Genomic DNA, 19,090 nt, shown 5'->3' with positions numbered 1-19,090 from the left:
AAATTGTGTTAGAAAGTTTATTTTCCAGCCAATTTTGGTATCATTCCCTTGGATGGGCTTATGGATGTAAGGGCAGTTGAGAGTCCTGTCGGGATTTGGAGGTCCCTGGGAGGACTTGGAGTTTCTAGGGGAGATTTAGGGGGACCATGGGGGAGACTGGGGGTCTCTGTCAGAGGGATCCCAGCTCTCTGCCACTTTAACCACCCCAAGGACCACCCAAACAACATGACGACCCTCTCGATCCTCCTGGACCACCAAATCCCCTCCAGGATGCCCAGAAGCACACCACACTCCCCGTACCCTAAACCTTTCCCTGGGGATCCCAAACAAGCTCTCCGGGACCCTCAAAACCACCCCAGTGACTCCCAAAACTCCCTGGGCATCTCTCAGCGCCCCCAGACCCGCAATGCCGTCCAGGGACCCCCATATGTACTCCAAGGACTCCTCAATCCTGCCTTACGACTGCCTCTAGAGCCCCCAATCCCCTCCAGGGGCCCCCAAAGCCCTCCCATGGACCCCACTCCTCCCCCGCCGCGCTCGGCGCCGCCGCTTCCCGCCTTCCCCCTCCCCCGCCTCCCATTGGCCGCAGGGCCCGCCCGTCCCCCCCGCCAACCAATCAGCGCCCGAGCTCGGAGCGCTGGGGCGAAACCAAACGAGAGCGCGGGCGATGGAGCGGGTGAGGCCTGAGGGGTCCAGAGGGGGGTAGAGGGGGGCACTTGGGGGATCCCGACGGGGAATTTGGGGGGGTTCGGGGCGATCCCGCGTCACTCCTCCCATTCTCCCCGCAGAGGCTCAACCTGCAGCAGCGAACGGAGCGTCTGGTGCAAAGGAGGTGGGAGAGCAGCCTGGCCTTAGTGCACCTCGGGATCTCCAAGTGCCCCGTGGGGACCCCAACATGCTCCCCCGTTCCCTGAGTGTTGCCCCGGACTCCAAGACCTCCCCAGACTCCCAAATGCCACCCCAGACGCCTAAATGCCTCCCAATTCCCTCCCTTGCGCCGTGTTCCCCAAGAGCGCCACGGGGCCCCTCGACACCCGATCCCAGGTGATGCCCCAGATCCCCCATTCTGCCCATAAGTGCCTCCTGCAGCCCCTCACAATCCTCCCGAGACCACCAGCCTTACGGGGGGCAGTGCAGGGTCAGTATTTCGGGGTCCTCACCCCGCCCCTAACGCTCTCCTTCCCCCCAGCCAGGCCCTGCTCAGGCCGCACCCTCGCGGGCCAGAGAAGGCGAAGCCTCTGCTTGGCTCTGCTCCCTGCACCTCCATCCTCGATGACCCCCTCGTCCAATGGCGCTTGAGGCGCTGCCGAGGGGAGGAGCCAGCGCTGGACACGCCCCTGGTGGGCAGGGCTCTGCTGGGCTCTGCCGCTCCCCAGGCTGCCCTGCAGGGAGTGCCACGGGGAAGGTCACGTGATCCCCCCATGACCCTGCAGGGGGCCGTGCCCTGGGAGTCACATGACCCTGAGGCCCCAGGGCCAATCACGAGACACTTCCGCAGGCACCAGGAGGCGTCTTCACCCCAGGCTGTCTCCCAGGAACCCTGGTGGCAGGAGCCATGTTGGAGGTCACATGACACCCACAAGGCCTTCTGGCCAATGAGGAGCAGCTCGCTGGACACCCTGCAGGGGGCACTATACTCACGGTCACGTGACTCCCACGAGGTCCCCTGGCAGAAGAGCAGCAGCAGCTGTGCATCTCTGTACGTGGGGGCTCCACCCTGTGGGAAGCAAGAGTCCCAGGACCCTTTGCGGCAGGAGCCATTTTGGGGGCCACATGACGGCCCCTGGGCTCAGCGGCGTTTACCAGATTGGAAGTTATGTGATTCCCAGAGTGCCCTGTGGCCTGCAAGGGAAGCACTTCCTGAGCCCCTTCACTGGGGAGGGCGGGGCTTGAGGTCATGTGACACCTGTGAGGCCCCACAGCCAATCAGGAGCACTGCTTGTGATGCCCTACAGGGGGTGCCATTGCAGCAGCCACTGGGTGAGGCACCAGAGGAGGCCTTGTGGGTCATGGGGTCACTTGAGGGCTGGGTGGTGCTTGTGGGTCGTGGGGTCACTTGAGGGCTGGGTGGTGCTTGTTGGTTGTGGGGTCACTTGAGGACCGTGGGGTCACCTGTGGGTCATGGGGTCACTTGAGGGCTGGTGGGCATTTGTAGGTCAGAGGGTTCACTTGTGGGCGAGGGGCAGTCACTTCTGGAGTGGGGGGGGGGGGGGCTGGCAGTTGTGGGTCAGGGGTTCCTTGAGGGGCTGAGGGGGCACTTGTGGCTTGGGGAGGTACTTCTAGCTCAGGAAGTCCCTTGTGGGTCTGGGAGAACACTTGTGGGACTGCCACCCCCTGTGATATGCAGGCCCCCAAGGCTCTCTGCAGGACCCCCTGCTCCGGATACTGCGATGCCACCGCCGAGCCATAAGGGGACGCCTTCGGTAGGATACCCCTGCTCCCAAATTTCAGGAATCTGCCCCTGCACCTCCCCCAAATGCCCCTAATCCCCCCTCTGCTCTCTCTTTCCCCACCCTAGGGCCATTGAGACCCTCCTGGAATGCCCACCTGGGCACCCCCAATCCATCGTGGGGCCAATAAAGAAATGACACCCCAAAATTGCACCAGGGAGGTGTGGACACTCCCAAAATTCTCTCCCTTATCTCCTCCACCTCTGGGATTGTCCCAATCCTGTCTCCCTCCATATGTCCCCAAGAGCATTTGAAGAGTTTGGGGGCTCAAAAGAGGGTGTTGGTGGGGTGCTGGGTGTCTCTAGCGGGTCCGTGAGGGTCTGTGGGGTGTTTGGAGGGGCTCTGGGGATGCAGAAGGAGGTGTATGGGGAGCGCTGAGAATCGGGAGTGATTGGAGGGGCACTGGGGGTCTGTAGGGGGTCCAGAAGAAGTCTATGGGATTTGGGGGAGGGGGACTCTAGGGGTGATGGGGGAGGTCTGTGGAAGATGTTGGGGGTCCAGGAAGGGGTTTGGGGGACCCTTGGGGTTTGGGGGACCCAGGACAGGCGGGGGTGGGGGGGTCTGTAGGGGCTAGGAAGTCTATATGGACGCCTGGAGGGGTTACTGGGTGCATGGGGGTGGGGAACCCCCAGGCCCCTGGGGGCGAGGCTCACTTATTTTCTTCGCCTTCACGGCCGCCGGGGCTTCTGGGGTCCCCCCTCCCCTGAGGGCGCTGTGTTGGGTCATGGGTGGGGGGGTGTCAGAAACTCCCCCTGATCCCCCACAAGTCCCTCGGGCCCTCCCGCCTCCCATTGGCCGCCGGTTCCGCGCCAGTTTACTGACTGCCTGGACTACAAGCCCCGAAACACCGCGGGGCCCCGTAGAACGCCATTGGAGCCGGGACTGCGGTTCCCGTCATGCCCCGCGGCCCCTGAGAGCCCGTCAGAGCCGGGCCTGTTCCCTCACTGCTGTCCCGGCTGCTCCCGAAGTGCTTCCCTGAACCGTAAGTGCCCCTCGGGGCCCTGTAAGTACTCCTAGTTTCTCTCTCCTGACCCTCAAGTGCCCCTCAGGATCCCTAAGTTCGCCCGCCCCCCCCGCGTCCCCTACTTGGCCTCAAAATGTGTCCCCTCGGACCCCCAAGTGCTCTCCAGCTGCCTCCCGGACCCCCAAGTGCCTCTCCAGGCCCGTTAGTGATCCTGCAGGCACCCCCTAACTGCCTCCCAAGAGCCCTTCAAGTGTCTCCTGGGAACTGGCGTGATGACGACGATGTAGAGAAAGTCCCTGACCCTATCGCAGTATCAGCAACAGTTCAGCCTTTAATTGAAATTTGAATCAAAGCTGCAATTGCCAATGTGGGGGATGGACAAGCCAGGAAATGGCAGGATAAACATTTCCTACATGTTGCACACATCAAAAATTTCATGGGAGTCGGGAACGGAGTCCGTGTGGTGAACTTCCCTGCCAGGTGGAGATCAAATCCTGTCAGGTGCAGAAGAGACTTTGGGGGCCTGGACTATACACTCCTATAAACATCCCCCCCCAAAGCCCAGAGACCCCCCCTCCATCCCCTGCAGACTCCCCACTAGATCCCAAATACCCTTAGTGTCTTCTCAAAACGCTCCAAAGTCCCCTGCCCTGAACACCCTATAAACCCTCTGGACCCTCCCAAATTTCCCTCTGAAGCCTCCTGAGGCCATCTAAAATAACCCATAGATGTGCCCAAATCCACAGCACTCCCCCACACCCCCCAAAAAAGGGCTACCTCAGGTGGCCACAACTAGTCATGGACTGCCTGAGCCACTTTTTGGGCTGATACGTATGTAGGTATGGATATAATAGAGATATAAAATACAGTATAGAAAGGGGCCTCCAGGAGAGCTGGGAGGGTCTTTGTCAGAGGACAGGATGGAGGGTGAGGGCTAGATGGGATATTGGGAAGAAATTCCTGCCTGTGAGGGTGGTGAGACCCTGGCACAGGTTGTCCAGAGAAGCTGCAGCTGCTCCATCTCTGGAAGTGTCCAAGGCCAGTTTGGACAGGGCTTGGAGCAACCTGGGATAGTGGAAGATGTCCCTGCCCGTGGCAGGGGATGGATCAAGATGACCTTTGAAGTCCCATCCAACCCAAACCAGCCTGGGGTTCTAAAAGTGGGGGAGGTTTGGGGTGGGTGACCTTGGCTGACCTCAGGCGCTCCCCCAGGCTGCTCCATCACTCCCGCTTCAAAGAGACAGAAAGAGAAAACCTGAGGGAAAAGCTCCTGGTGGGGTGTGAGTCCCTCAGAAACTGCTCCAGGTCCTTTTCCATGGGGTGAGTCCCTCAGGTAGAGGCACTTGGGGCACAGAGGCAAACGTGAGGCAATCTGCTTCACTCTGTTCTTCTCCAGGGCTGCAGGGGAATCTCTGCTCTGGCACCTGCAGCACCTCCTCACCTGGGGAGCTGCTCAGAGAGGAGGGACAACAGCAGTGAAAGGGACTTGGCACCAAAGGAGGCATCAGCAGAGCAAGAAACATTTCCCAAGCTCTCGCTGGTGTCAGGTGAACTCAAACGTGAGTTCAGGTGGCTTTGGTTTGAACCAGAAAGTGAATTTAAGAGTAAGTCATGGATTTTCTCCTGTGTCATGGAATTCTCTGGAACATGGATTTGCTGCTTTAAAATGTTGTTTTACTTTCCATAATTTGTCTGGGCTGTGTTATGCAAGAGGTCAGTGTTTCACATTTTATAAATAAAGATGATGATGCTACTTATTTAGGTTTCTTGCAGCACATCTGCAAGGCAGGTACTTTGCTCTCAAGACTTCAACTTGTGCAGAATTTAATCTTCCCATGCTCATAATTTTTGTTTTCTGGACTACTCCCAGTGACCATCACCAAATCAGACAAGACCAGAGTCTTGACTGCACCAAAATAAAATTAATCTGTGAATGTTATTTTTCTGAAGGGTTTTAAGGTTTATAAATCCTCTGTTCTGAAGTGATAGGGGTTGTGGCAGGAAGGACTTAGAGGGTTTAGAGATAAAAGCACCTTTTTTTTTTTTTTTTTTTTGGTTGGTTGTTGTTGTTGTTTGGTTTTGTTTTGTTGGATTTTTTTAAATGAAAAATAAAATATTTTCACTCAGACATGGCAGGTTCTCTCCTGGCAGCTGCTGCAGGGTTTGGGGAGGGAATCTGGGGACATCCAGCAGGTCCTGGCACCTCATTTTTCCTTAAGTGAGGATTTTAAAAAGGCAGGGAGAAAGGATCAGGAAACTTTAGAAGCTGAGGAAAACTACCCAAAACGTGGTTGCTGAGGCCCTTTCCTCTGTTTTGGGCAGTGAAATAATAACTGGGGTTGGACGGGCCTCTGGAGATCAACCAAGAAAATGTCCTGGTCTGGCACAATCTCCTCACCTCAAAATGTTTGGGATTTGGGAGGTGAAATTTTTGTCCCTAAAGGATAGATGGAGTTTTCTCCAGGTGTGAGTTTGGAGGAAACAGAACTGTGAGTGGTGCATTGCTCTCAGGTGGTTTTTGTGTCTCCCAGCCCTGTGGGATGCGGCAGGACAGGTGAGGCTCCTCTCTGCCCACCTTTTCCACCTGCTGAGTCCTTCCGAAGGCTGCCAGGGGAGCTTGGACCCACTTCCTTCCCCTCCTCCATCCAGGAACTGTCCTGTCGTGGAAGGCAATCAGATCAGTTCTGTGATGTAATTTTATGGTAAGAGTCCAGTGAGGAACCTTCTCCCTGCTGTTCTTGCTGTTTAACTCATGCTTTTCTTCCTGCTTTATTCTCTGTTGCTCTGTCCTGCTCCTTGTGCCATCACTCCTCTCTCTATCCCCATCCTGCTCCCCGTGCCATCATTTCCCCTTGTAACTGGCAGAATTTGCTTTCCCCCAATTGTCTGTATTCTGTCATCACTTGTGAGTTGCTCCTGCTTTCACAGAATCAGAAAAGCAATTAGGGCGGAAGGGACCAGTGGGGTCATCTAGTCAACCTCCCTGCTCAGGCAGGATCATCCTGGGGCACATGGCACAGGACTGTGTCCAGACCTACGGTCCCCTGTAGATCCAGATGAGGTTCAGTGCGCGCAGACCATGTGGTGGAAGTTCCTACTGAGGTGCCGTCACCATATATCAACTCATTGGCAGTGATGTCATGGAAAGGAGGAAAACAAAGAGTGGATAATTTGGTTACCAAACTCTGGCAATATGAAGAAAGTAGCGCTTTCACTCTATAGGCCTACATCTGTGGAAAGGACCTCCAGCAATTTAAAGGAGACTACCAGCAATTTAAAGTGCCCCACCAGTACAGACCAGAGTCTAGAGGGAGCAGGTGCCCTCTGCTCAGGAGAGAGGGGGCACACTACGAGGGAACCTGTAGTTTTACCTGCCTGACCATGGTGAAGACATGAGGAAGTGGGAAGGAAAACCCAGCTCTGCCTTGCTGCCCCAGGTATTATCGCCGACGCCGGAACTTCTGTGCTGGCTCAGATTTCCGCAACGGACGGTTCTGAGTGGGACACGTCCCCCCGAGCCGAGCTACGGGCGGCGCGTCTCAGAGCTTGTTTGGCTCTACGGCTGGAATGTCTTTGCTTGGCGCAAGCTGGGAGCAAGGATTGTGAGAGAGGTCTTCCTTCTACGATCCAAACAGATTGATTCTGCCGAATTCCCAGCGACAGACAGACCCCGAACGCCGGGCGCAGGAGTTTTTAAACGGACAGGATCCAAGGGGCAAGTAGCGACTTCCGGCCAATGGGGGAAGGAGGGAGGAGGAGGGGGAAACACGGGAGAGACTCAAACTAATGGAAAGCCAGTAAAAGGAAAACAAATTATAAGGATAAATGATATGTCAGAGATTGGTAGATACTTCAGGAAAAAGGGCTGGGGTCTGACAGAACTGCCAGCTCTGGGAGAGCAGACAGCTTTTGGGACAAAACCCCAGATACAGACTAAACAAGGGGGTACAGAACTGTCCCGTAACACTACAACTTGAACAGACGGCAGGGTATGTGAGTTGAGAGGGAAAATAAACCACAACAGAAAAGTTTTCAAGGAAAAATGCAATTCAGTTTCCACCGGGCAAGTCCTCAGGCAGAATTAAAGGGCTGATGTTACTTCTCACCCTCTGGAAGGGACCTGCAGGTCCTGTTGACAAGAAGCGAGCAACGAGTACCGTGATCAGAGCCAGAGGGGCCCTGGCTCCAGCCAGGTGTGGGAAAAGGACAGTGGGGCCTATTGCACTGTGTGGATCCCTGGCCTGGCACAGCAGAGCCACAGGAGCACGAGGCTTTAGGTGACAGTGGTGCACAATGTACCCTGATGCCGTCATGCAGGGGCAGAATCCATCCCTGTTTCTGGGGTGACAGGGGGATCCCAACAGGGACTGTGCTGGAAGCTGAAGTGCTCCTGACAGGGCATGACTGGCAGAAAAATTCCTTTGTCATTGGCCTGGACCCTGCGTGTATCCTTGGCATAAATCACCTCAGGAGAGGTATTTCAAGGACCCAAAAGGACATCACTGGACTTTGGGAGAGCTGCTGTGGAGACAGAGGAAATTAAGACAGCTGAATCCCTTGCTTGTGTGACAAATTAAACTATGATTTGTGTTAGAGAAAAATATATATCATGATGGGATTGTGACGTGGGACCAATACAAAGATAAATTTTGAGAAACTGTTAGGTGAAACTAAAGGAAGGATAACTGAACAAAATGTTGTGGTTACTAAGCAGAATGGTTAAGAAAAGATGTAACTATATAAAACTGCAAGCAAGGCAAAACTGCCATGAAAAGGAACCAGAGGTCAGCAAAGGGTGAAGGATAAAGACTCCGACCCCCCCCGCCCCCCCCCAGCGACCACCAGAAACAATGAAAACTAGAAACTGGATGTCACAATGAAGAATAGAAACTAAACCTCATAATGGGGAATAGAAACTGGGAGGGGATGACTAACGTGAACCTGGATAAATACCTGTAAAATTAACATTTGGTGTGCATGTTGGTAGAGCGGTGATTCCCCTGCACCCAGCACTGTCTTGCCCGCTTTCTGCCAAACACAAAATTAATAAATTGCCTAATTTGAAAATGGAATAAAGGAGTACGTCTCCTCATTTATAACACTTGGTCTTTCAGAGGGTCTTTCTGCCGTGGGACTGCTGAGGGTTGAAGAACAGCAGGTGCTGATGGCCAGCACAACAGTGTCCCACTGGCAACATGGCACTGACTGGGACTTCAGCACCCCGTCCACGAGCTGATCCGTGAACCGGAGAGCTGGGTGTGCTCAGCAAGACTTGCATACCCTTCAGCAGACCCACATGGCCCCTGCCCGAGTCCCATGGACAGTGGACACTGACAGTGGACTGTCATGGCCTGAATGACGCCCCACCATGGCTTAGTGCTGCCATGCTGCACATGTTGGAACTTCAGTATGAGCTGGAATCCGAGACAGCAAAGTGGTGCCGCCATAGACATAGTCAATGCCTTATTTTCTCTTCCTCTGTCAGCATATTCCCCGCTCGGGGGTCCCCTCTTTGGGCCCCCTGCTCTGAGGCTGTCCAAAGTGGGGCCTTAGCCTCCCTGTGGCCCCCTCCCCACCCAAGTGGGCTTAGTGGCCACCTTGCGTATTGCCTCCTTCAGGTCCTGGGGTCCCTGGAGGGTCCCTGGTAAGTGGGCAGCAGGGGCTGATGATGGAGCTCTGTGTCCAGTCACATGGGGGGGATGTCCCACTTTCAAGGGGGTCTTAATCTTATGGGGAGGGTGTGTCCAGTCCAATGATGGGTCCCCTAATCCCATGGGAGGAGGGGGTGTGTGTCCCAATCCCATGAGGAAGGTCTCAGTTCAGGAAGGTAAATCACTTACATGTGGGGGTCTCAAGGCCATTAATGAGGGGGAGAGCGGTGTCCCAATCCCATGCAGAGGGACCCAGATCCCTAGGTGGGGACTCATTTCATGAGGGGGAATGCGTGTCCCCTGTCCCATCGGCAGGGTCCCAAAAATGAAGTGGAGGAAGGATGCTCTTCCCCCTTCCTGTTTGCCATACTTTTGGGGTCGTCCCCCCCGTCGTCGTAGGGCACGAAAGAAAGATGAGAGACTCTAAATATTTCAGAAGGCAAAGAGTATAGAAAAAAGGCTTTCTTGTCTAATTCTTACTACCTTTTATAAGGTGTTCTGATACAAACTTAACATGATTGGTGAACAGGAACGGCACCACTCTAATCCCACTGGTGAAACTAGAGAAACAGCAAGACACCACCTGGAGAAAGATTGTTTTGAGAAAGGATAGTTGTTTGTTAAGATTGTTTTGAGAAGAAGCTTTTCTTGAGAAATTTTCCCTTGGGAAAAAGTTAGCAGCTGCTAGCAGGCAAAAGTCTCTTAGAGCCAGAAATATCATGCCCACACCCCCCTGTATTCAGGGTCTTCCCCCCCCCTCTATTTTTTGTCTCCCAGAGGAACACAGGACCACTAGACCAGGAACACAGGACCACCACCAGCTGGCCACAGAGTCCAGGCACCTCCTGCCTCACGGCACAAACATTGGGGGATGGTGGATAAGGTGGGAACATGGGGGATGCACAAGGGACACTGGGGACACATAGAAAACATGAGGACATTGTGGGATATGTGGAGGGACAGGTGGGACATGAGGGACCTTGGGAACGTGTACATAAGGGAGATGGGGGGACATGAGCACGCAGGGTGCCAATGAGGGTACTGTGTCCATGGGGAGGGGTGGTGTTGGAAATGATGCAACTTCTAAAATTTTTAACTAACCTTTAGTCAGTTTTGTTCATCTTTACCTAGGGGGAAGGGAATGGAAGTTCGTTTTCGAGAGATTGTTCCCCAAGCAAGGCCTGATGAGCTTGACATTTCAATGGACTGGGAGCTGCCAGAGGATGCTCAAGAGATAAGTGACGGTCAACACCCAAACATCCTTCCTGATGTGTCAGAGACACCTGGTCTGGGAAGAGATCAATAAGAGAACAAAGAATGAGGACCTAATTAGCATTGAAGGCAAAGTGTTCAATAACCAATAGGAAACCAAATACAAAGAACTGTGTAACTTGTGATCAATGAACATTGAACCAATGCATTTTTCTGGGTTTTGACTGTGTAAATATGTAAAAAATCTAGTAAATAGCCATGTGTGATGGAATGGTGTTTTCTGCACAATCCAAGCAATATGTGGATGAAAATATTTTTGTTGCATATTCTGGCCAGAACAACATCCTGGCCAGAATAAAGTAATGCCTTAATTCTCTAATACTAAAAATGATGTTGGAGACTCTTTGTTTTTCCCTCAGTTTTGGTGACAGCACAACAGTGCTTCCATGTCCCTCCATATCCCCCCACATCATGTGTGTGTCCTTTTCCCCCAGTTGGGATTTATGGGCAGGGAGGCACTGGGAGCTACTGGGACCATGCTGCGAGCAACTGGAGGATGCTGGAACCATGGTGGGGGTACTGGGATCACAGCTGGGGTAAGTAGGATCATACAGGGAACAACTGGAACCGTGCTGGAGAGTGACAGGGAGTAAGGGGAATCATACTGGGGGTGAATGGGAGCAACTGAAACCATGCTGGGATCATACTGGTATCATAGTGGGAGTGACTAGGATCATACAGGGAATGACTGGAACCATAGTGGAGGTGATTGGGAGCCACTGGGACTATGGCCAGAAGGATCCAACAAATTCCAGGCCTTGGTGCTGGGACAGCCCTGGAACAGATTCCCTGGGGGGAACTCATGGCAGGGACAGGAAAACCAGGATTTGGGAAAGGCAGGTCCTGCCTGACTCACCTGATCTCCTGCTGTCCCCAAGTGGCCCAAGTGGGTGTTGGACATGTGTGGGTGTGTCTGCCTGAGGCTCAGCAAAGCCTTTGGCACTGCCTCCATCTCCTTGCCTCTCCTGGAGCACCTGCAGGTCCCAGCTTGGACAGGTGTCTCTCACTGGGAGCACCTGGCTGGTGGGAATGGGGCCACAGCCAGCTGGGGCTGGGCACTGCTGGGATTCCCCAGGGCTCAGTGTTGGGGCTGGTCCTGTTCAACATCTTCCTCTGTGACTTGGACAAGGGGATTGAGGACACTCTCAGGAGGTTCACAGATCACACCAACTTGGGTGGAAGTGTGGATCTGCTGAAGGGCAGGAAGCTCTGCAGAGGGATCAGGACAGCCTGGATTGATGGGCCAAGGGTAACAGTGTGAGGGTCAAAAAAGCCAAGTGCTGGGTCACAACAGTCCCATGGAATGCTTCAGGCTGGGAAAGGAATGGCTTGAGAGCTGTTCAGCAGGAAGGAATTTGGGACTGCTCATTGGCAGCCAGCTGGATTTGAGCCAGTGTGTACCCAGGTGGGCAAGAAGGCCAGTGGCACCTGGCCTGGATCAGCCAGTGCGGCCGGCAGGACCAGGGCAGTGATTGGAGGCCCCACCTTGAGTCCTGCGGGCCCAGTTCTGACCCCTCACTGCAAGAGAGACATTGAGGGGCTGGAGCATGTCCAGGGAAGGGAATGGAGCTGTGGAAGGGCCTAGAGTGCCAGGAGCAGCTGAGAGAGCTGCAGGGGCTCAGCCTGGAGAAAAGGAGGCTCAGGGCGCTTAGACCTTCTGGCTCTGCAGAACTCCCTGACAGGAGGGGACAGGCAGGGGAGGTAAGGCTCTGCTCCCAGGAAACAAGGGACAGGACAAGAGGTAATGGCCTGAAGCTGTGCCAAGGGAGGTTCAGGTTGGAAGTCAAGAGGAATTTTCTTCAAGGAAAAGGTCAAGCATTGGAAGGGGCTGCCCAGGGAGCTGGTGGAGTCCCCATCCCTGGAGGAGTTCACATAACAGCTAGTACGGCACACAGTGTGGTGGTGGAGTCATAAGGTGGAAGCTGGTCAGAGGTTGGATGAAGTCTTGGAGGGATTTTCCAACCTCAGTGATGCTGTGAAATGGGTGTGTGGTGGCCCACTGGGAGGACTGGGAGGAACTGGAAGATCTAGGGGGACAACTAGGATGTCTAGTGTTGGAAACTGAGAGGTTTGATGGTGTCAAAGGGGGGGTGTGATGGCCCACTGGAAGAACTGAGGGGCAACTGCGTGGCCTGGGTGGACAGCTGGGGCAACTGGGAGGCTTGATGGGGTCAAATGAGGGGTGAGGTGTCCCACTGGTAAAACTGGGGGTGAACTGGGAGGTCTGTGAGGCGATGCCCTCAAGAGACCCCAAAGCCCACATGGGTCACCACAGGTTCACTAACCCCCCAGTCTGCTTCTCCCAGTGGATTTCATGGACAGTTGTAACCCTTGACTGATCCCCCACTGGTTACTGGGAGGCACAGGGAGCTGAGACCATGTTGGGAGCCAACTGAAGATACACTGGGAGCAAATGGGAGATGCTGAACCATGTTGGGGATACTAGAACCACAGCTGGGACAACAAGGATCATACAGGGGACAACTGGAACCATGATGGGTTTGTACTGGGAATGCCTGGAGCCACACTGAGGGCAACTGGTATCATACTGGGAGTGACTGGGATCATAGTGGGATCATTCTCATAGGGACAGGAATTGACTGGGACCATTGGGCATGTGACAGGGATCATACTGAGACCCGTTATGATCACACTGGACTCAGGCTGGGAGTGACTGGAAGGCCCTAGAATCATATGGTGGGGGACTGGAATCATACTGGGATCATTCTGGGAATAACTGGAACCACGCAGATGACCGGGAGCGACGGGAACCATACTGGGAGAGACTGGGATCACACGGGGACAATACCCGAGGCCGCCCTGCGAGTGGGCGGGGCATGCAGATTTATGCTAATGAGCACCAGCGAGTCGCGGGGTCGGGCGGAGCAGAGCGGTCGCGCGCCCCGATTGGCGCGCGGGGGGAAGTGACGTCACTATCGGAGCGGCGCGGCGGGAGGTTTGAACAGCGCGCGGCGGCGGCGGATCCCGAGCGTGACGTCACGGGCGGGGAGCGGGAGGGGGTGGACTTGGGGGGACCCGGGAGTGGCGTGGGGGGTCACGGGCGGGGAGCGGGAGGGGGTGGACTTGGGGGGACCCGGGAGTGGCGTGGGGGGTCACGGGCGGGGAGCGGGAGGGGGTGGACTTGGGGGGACCCGGGAGTGGCGTGGGGGGTCACGGGCGGGGAGCGGGAGGGGGTGGACTTGGGGGGACCCGGGAGTGGCGTGGGGGGGCCCCGGACACGCGGGTCCGACCTGATTCCCCCCTTCCCCGGCAGCCAGGTCCCCTCCAGCCCCGCCGGACACTTGGAATCGCCCTGGCCTCGGGGTGGACTCAGCTGCACCATGCCGCGCCCCAAACCCATCCCCCGACGGCGCCGCCGCCCCGCAGCCCCCACACCGCCCCGGCCACCGACACGCAGTGAGTGAGGGGCGGGGGACTCCCCTTATAGACACCCCCTATGGACCTTCCACGTCGAGCCCCCTTTTAGGCCCCTTCACTATAGAGCTCCCCTTATGAACCCCCGCCCCCAACCTGTACTCTTTATGCCTGTGCCCTATATACCCCTTCCATCACCTATAGTTGCCCCACACTCCCTCTCCCCTCTAGCCCCCTATACCCTGTTCCCTATAACCTCCGTACTCCTTGTCTTCTATAGTTCCTATCGGCCATCACTGTAGCTCCCTATAGATCCCTCATACCCGCAATGTCCCCCCAGACCTTAGAGATCCCTTTTAACTCCCACAGCTTCCCCTGGTCCCCCCGACCCCTATAGCTTCTCCACAGATCCCCTATAGCCTGCTGTGTCCTCCCAGGCCCTATAGATCTCCTATACCCGCCCTGTTCCCTCAGAGACCCCCATCTGTGCCCCCCCAGGCCAGATGGATCCCCTAAAGCCCCCACAGACCCTCATCCAATGCTCCCCCAGGGCGCCGCCCAGGTCAGCGGGCATTGCAGGAGATCCGCAAGTACCAGAGCAGCACCCGCCTGCTGCTGCGCCCTGGCCCCTTCGCCCGTCTGGTGAGACTCCCCCACATCCCAAAATGAACACTCCTGCACCCCAAAATCCCCAGACACCCTGATTTCCCCCACGGAACTTCCCCAACACCCCCCATGGACTCCCAAACTCCCCTGGAACCACATAGATCATCTCAGATACCCATAAAATCTACTTTGGGACCCCCAAACCCCTCCAGGATGCCCCCAAATCCACCCCAGGACCTCCAACATTCTCTGGTATCTCCCAAACCACTCTGGATCCTCTCTCCTGGGATCCCCAAATCCATCCCAGGACACCCCAGATCAACCCTCTTGGACTCTGCAACCTCCCTCAGAGCCTTCAAATCCACCCTAGGATCCTTCAGCTCCCCACAGGACTCCCCCAAATACCCACAGGGACCTTTTAAACAATCCCAAGGACCCCTTCAAATCCAACCCCCAAATCCACTCTGGGAGCCCTGAAATCCAACCTGGAACCCTCCAGCCTCCCCTTGGACCCCATCCAAAACACCCATTGGGACTCTCCAACCTCCTCCAGACCCACCAAGTTATCTCCCCAGAACCCCAAATCACCCCCTGGTACTTCTCAGGACCACCCCTTTCCCCCAGCCCCCCCCCAACCCATGTCCTCCCCATCCTCGTGACATGGTGGGCCTGTCCTCCCCCAACATCCTTGCATATCCCCCCCTCCCCTCATGCTGGCATTGTCCCCTCTGTCCCATCGGGGTGTCCCCAGGAGGGTGTCCCCATGTTCCCATGGCCGAGGGCGTTCCCAAGATGTTCCCAGAGTGGTGCTTCCCCCCTGCCTCCCACCTGGGGTCTCTGCAGGGTGTCCCCATCAGGATGTTCCCACATCCCCACTCCTCAGTGTATCCCCAGGTGTTCCTGTCCCCAGTGTTCTTGTCCCTGGGGTGTCCCCAAAGTGTCTCCAGGGTGACAGCAAGGGTGTCCCCAGGTCCCTGGGATGTCCCTAGGGCAGTGTTTGCATGCTGCCAGGGTGGTGGGCCCCAGCCGGGGTATCCCCAATGCCCACATATCCTCTCCATATTGTCACGATGTCTCCCCAAGCCCTGTGACCCCCCATGTGCCCCCTCCCCGTCCCCTCCCTGACGCAGGTGCGGGAGCTCTGCCTACTCTTCACCCGCGGGGTTGATTACCGCTGGCAGCGCATGGCCCTGCTGGCCCTACAGGAGGTAGGGGTCGGTGTGATGGAAGGGGGGTCACAGAGAGGCTGGAGGGGTCCTGTGGGTGCTGTGGGGGTGTCCAGGGGCCTTAGGGGGGTGTGGAGTGGGGCTGAGGGGGATCTCATGGGTGCTGAGAAGGTTTCCATGGAGGTTGGGGGAGAGAGTTCTGTGGGTGCTACAGGGGGGTCTGTGGGTGCTGGGGGTGTCTCTGGGGGACTAGGGAGGTCCAGGAAGGTCTCTTTGGGTGCTTGGATGGGGCTGAGAGGTTTGTTGGGGGTGTCTAGAAGGGTCTCCATGGGCTGGAGGAGGTCAGTGTGTTCTGGGACAGGATTCCATGGATGTTGAGAGGGTCTCTGGAAGACCTCTGGGTGCTGAGGGGATCCCTTATTTTTGGGGTCTGTCAGAGAATGGGGATGGGTCACTGGGTGTTGGTCCCCCATCACACATTTACAGGCACAGGGTGTTCCGGTCCCCCCAGTCACCCGTGGGTGTATTTTAGGGGGTCGCTGCTCCTGGGGGGAACTGTGGGGGTTGGGGCATGCTGGGGGGTTTTGCAGACCCCTCCCTCAGGTTTTGGGACACAGGCAGCAGAGGCCTTCGCTGTGCGGCTGCTGGAAGACGCGTACCTGTGCTCGCTGCACGCCCGCCGAGTCACCCTGTTCCCCAAAGATCTGCAGCTGGCCCGGCGCCTGCGGGGACTTGAGGGGGGGGGCATCTGAATGGGGACCCTCCTGCGGCCCTGCAGAGACTCAGCCTCCCAGAGCCCTGAGACAAGACCCCCACCCTGGAATTCTCTCCTGACAATTTCACACCCCTCAGACTCCCTCCTACTGCACGCCACCTCAGGATCCCCAACAACCCCTTCAGGGACACATCCCAGGGTAGAGGTCCCCTTCCATTGTCCAGTACCCCTCAGATTTTTGAGGACCCCTACCCATGATCCCCCTGGGACCCCATCACCAGAATGCCAGTCCCAGAGGAACCTACCCAGGACCTACACCCTACTGGTGACCCTCTCAGTTCTGCTGCACCCCAATAAATTCATAAATGTTTGTGACCCCTACTGTGCTGTTGCTGGGGAGGATGGAGGGGATTTGGGGGTGAGGCACTCCAGGGGGGAATTCTGGAGGGGAGGAGAACCCACAGGGAAGTATTTTAGGTAATGGCACCTGGGATGGGGGCCAGGAAAGTCTTGAGGCCTTAAGGGGCTCCATTTATAGTGGTGGTAGGGGGTCGCTTTATCAGCAGCGTCAGGGCTTTAGGGGCAGTGCTCAGAGGTGGTTTGACAGTAGGTAGGGCTGCCTGTGGGGGGATGGGGCTTAGACGCCCCCTATTAATAATGGAGCAGGCCTTGAGGGTGGCGCTCTGGCGGTCCCCCATCCACGGGCAGAGTTCTGGGGGTGGCGCTTCAGCAGGGTCCTCTATGGGGCAGGGCTTGGGGGGGGGCGGTTCTGGGCGCTCCCAGGCTGCTGTTCCCGCTGCTGCCGCTCGGGGCGCTGCTGAGCCGGGGGTGGGGCCCCAGAACGGACCCTGCCCTGGGACCCCAAATCCTTCCTCATGCCTTGGAGACCCCTCCAAAACCTCAGAACACAGAACCTACCCTGGGACCCCAAATTCCTGCCATCCATGGGGTAACCTCTGAGACCCCCAAACTTCAGGGACCCCAAATATCTCCCCCTCCAAAATCCCAGCCCAGCCCCCACCCACCTGGTTTGGGATACCCCCAGTTTTGGGGTCCTCTCAGCCCTCTTTTTTCCCCAGACATGCTGCTGCTGAGCTTGGTGGGGCATATTTTTGTCACTGAACCTTCAAAGAAAGTTAACAACTCAAATTGTGGACAGGACAGAAAATTGCTTTGACTAAAGCCCACTCTTTAAAGATCTCAATTAAATCTTAATTACATCAGTCCTCAATTTTGATTAGAATTAGCATTCTCCCCAACAACATTAAGATGCTACAAAGAATAGTCTATTTCTCTATAGTTTACCCCAGAGAAGTCCAGTTAAAAATGTCCGCTTCTTCAATCCTATCCTAATATTATTAGTTCTTTCACTTCTAATCTGACTTCATGTGGTGTCTGTTTTACGTACTTTCTGTTTTGTTTCTTCTTTCTTTTAAGGAAGAGTTGTGCTTTAGAAGCTCTATGTTGCTAGGAAAGGGTTAAATCCGCCCAGGCTTGCAAGGGCTATGTACAGGCCCTAGGCCGCAGGGCTGAAGGAAATGCAAAGCCGTGCTGATGGAGGAGGCTGGTAGATGGCTTTTTTCCGGCCTCTCGGTCTCCTCCAGGGCGACTCGGCTCGGAGTTTTTAGGGAGCTGCAGGCTTTCATTGTCTGCTGCCAGCGGCGATTAAGCCGGGCCATGGCTTGGCCCCTTCTGCCGTGGTGTGAGCAGCTGGTCAGCACTGCCGAGCTGCAGCCGCCTCTCTTCCCTGCCGGCAGCAGGGGAAAGGGCTCAGCCGGGCCAGGCCCTCCCTGTGCGGGCAGCGGCCCTCAGAGGCCCGGCTGAGCCCGGCCCGGCCGCCCCGAGGGGCAGCAGGGCCCGACCCGGGCCCGGCCCGCTGCTTACGATGTTACTCTATGGCTGATTCTAAAGCAAGAGAGCGATCTGCTGAAGATGAGAGTTTTAAATGTCCTTTCTAAAATCGCACTGGCATCCTTATTGGTCAAACTAGCTGCTAATATTTTGTCTAGCTTTCTGATAGGTCCTTTTCCTGTTCCCCCCCCCACCAAACCACTCCACGGTCCTGGCAGAGAAAAACATTTCACATTTCTTTATAACCAGAAAACAAAACTGTGCTAACTCATGATAGAAAGTATAGCAGACTTACATGGGAATCAGAAACTGGCTATGTTTGAAGAGTGCCTCTGTCAGGGGGTGATTAATTAATTTATCTGAGGCAGAGGCCCAAGGCTTCTGGGGGCCAGAAGTATTTTTAATGGTGGGTGACTAGAAAAAACAGTGGTTTTTAACTCACAGTACCGCCTGCTGGGCAGGAGGTTGGATCCGTTGGTGAGGAATGATTTGCTTAGGATCGAGACCCAACCATAGATCGTGGGACAGAGAGCATACAGAAGGCAGCATGTTTGCAACTGATGAATGACAGATGTTCCAGGACAGCGCTCACCTGCATCACTGGTTATCCAAGTATGTGGCTCCCATGGTTAGAGTTTTGCTGGACATGATAAAACACTGCAGCAGAATTACCGGATCATTTAAGGCAAGTGTTAACCCTGCAGAGAGGAAGACAAGGGAAAAGACCCTTTACGTGGGGAGAGAGATCTTAGGGGCTAATTAGCTATGGCAGAAGGATGGGTTTCACTGAATGATTAGTAAAGAGAACAATCAGGAGATTGGAATTGAAGCAAGGAAACAGACTGCCCAAAAGGGAGCAGCAGGGTCCCAGTGCTCCATGGAATGCAGTGTAAGCAAAAGGCTTGCAGAAAGGAATTTCTTGGGAAGTGATAAATTATGCACTGCTGCTCTGGAGAATGTGGTGCCTAGAATGGAGTGCCTGGGGAAAAGGAAAGTGGTACTCCCTTGCCACAGGCAAGATAAAGATTATGTGGGAGTTG

At 55.6% G+C, this 19,090-nt stretch overlaps 3 protein-coding genes and 1 long non-coding RNA gene across 9 annotated transcripts in view; 3 read left to right on the top strand and 1 right to left on the bottom strand.

Annotated features, from left to right (window-relative positions):
- LOC120747584 (IgGFc-binding protein-like) overlaps positions 1-1,374 on the bottom strand; it is a 28,250-nt gene extending 26,876 nt beyond the window's left edge. The window contains exon 1 of the mRNA XM_040053595.2: positions 1,262-1,374. The gene's annotated coding sequence lies outside the window, so the exon portion shown is untranslated. The remainder of the gene's footprint in view (positions 1-1,261) is intronic.
- On the top strand, positions 642-2,806 carry LOC120747599 (uncharacterized). Of its 2 annotated transcripts, none has more exons than XM_040053613.2 (5): positions 642-676; positions 789-1,044; positions 1,194-1,980; positions 2,348-2,423; positions 2,519-2,806. In XM_040053613.2, the coding sequence occupies exons 2-5, from the start codon at positions 973-975 to the stop codon at positions 2,586-2,588; spliced, it is 1,005 nt and encodes a 334-aa protein (XP_039909547.1). In that variant the 5' UTR covers positions 642-676; positions 789-972; the 3' UTR covers positions 2,589-2,806. The 2 variants fall into 2 exon arrangements, with proteins under 2 accessions (XP_039909547.1, XP_039909548.1); XM_040053614.2 differs by having other exon boundaries at positions 649-676; positions 789-832; positions 1,190-1,980.
- A 272-nt stretch (positions 2,807-3,078) lies between these two features.
- Positions 3,079-10,638, top strand: LOC120747600 (uncharacterized). Of its 4 annotated transcripts, XR_005699151.2 has the most exons (5): positions 3,079-4,734; positions 4,811-5,018; positions 5,946-9,058; positions 9,843-9,948; positions 10,197-10,638. It is a non-coding gene; the product is annotated as an uncharacterized LOC120747600 (long non-coding RNA). The 4 variants fall into 4 exon arrangements; XR_009208698.1 differs by having other exon boundaries at positions 3,079-5,018; XR_009208699.1 differs by lacking the exon at positions 9,843-9,948 and having other exon boundaries at positions 3,079-5,018; positions 5,946-8,868.
- A 2,636-nt stretch (positions 10,639-13,274) lies between these two features.
- On the top strand, positions 13,275-16,568 carry CENPA (centromere protein A). Of its 2 annotated transcripts, none has more exons than XM_040053604.2 (5): positions 13,275-13,293; positions 13,612-13,754; positions 14,263-14,354; positions 15,449-15,526; positions 16,102-16,568. In XM_040053604.2, the coding sequence occupies exons 2-5, from the start codon at positions 13,679-13,681 to the stop codon at positions 16,234-16,236; spliced, it is 381 nt and encodes a 126-aa protein (XP_039909538.1). In that variant the 5' UTR covers positions 13,275-13,293; positions 13,612-13,678; the 3' UTR covers positions 16,237-16,568. The 2 variants fall into 2 exon arrangements, with proteins under 2 accessions (XP_039909538.1, XP_039909539.1); XM_040053605.2 differs by lacking the exon at positions 13,275-13,293 and adding an exon at positions 13,316-13,328.
- Positions 16,569-19,090: the final 2,522 nt, after the last annotated feature.

Source organism: Hirundo rustica, assembly GCF_015227805.2.
Source record: "Hirundo rustica isolate bHirRus1 chromosome 33 unlocalized genomic scaffold, bHirRus1.pri.v3 SUPER_33_unloc_1, whole genome shotgun sequence".
Classification (NCBI taxonomy): domain Eukaryota; kingdom Metazoa; phylum Chordata; class Aves; order Passeriformes; family Hirundinidae; genus Hirundo; species Hirundo rustica.
Note: the sequence above shows the minus strand (reverse complement) of the source record. Positions and strands in the feature narration are given on the sequence as shown.

Excerpts from the sequence above, each read along its gene's own strand:
- LOC120747599 (XM_040053613.2), top strand. The coding sequence starts at position 973 with ATGCCTCCCAATTCCCTCCCTTGCGCCGTGTTCCCCAAGAGCGCCACG. Across the intron at positions 1,045-1,193 it reads CCCTCGACACCCGATCCCAG|GCCCTGCTCAGGCCGCACCC; the intron begins GTGATGCCCCAG and ends CCCCCCAGCCAG. Across the intron at positions 2,424-2,518 it reads GCCATAAGGGGACGCCTTCG|GGCCATTGAGACCCTCCTGG; the intron begins GTAGGATACCCC and ends TCCCCACCCTAG.
- CENPA (XM_040053604.2), top strand. The coding sequence starts at position 13,679 with ATGCCGCGCCCCAAACCCATCCCCCGACGGCGCCGCCGCCCCGCAGCC. Across the intron at positions 14,355-15,448 it reads CTGGCCCCTTCGCCCGTCTG|GTGCGGGAGCTCTGCCTACT; the intron begins GTGAGACTCCCC and ends TCCCTGACGCAG. Across the intron at positions 15,527-16,101 it reads CCCTGCTGGCCCTACAGGAG|GCAGCAGAGGCCTTCGCTGT; the intron begins GTAGGGGTCGGT and ends TTTGGGACACAG.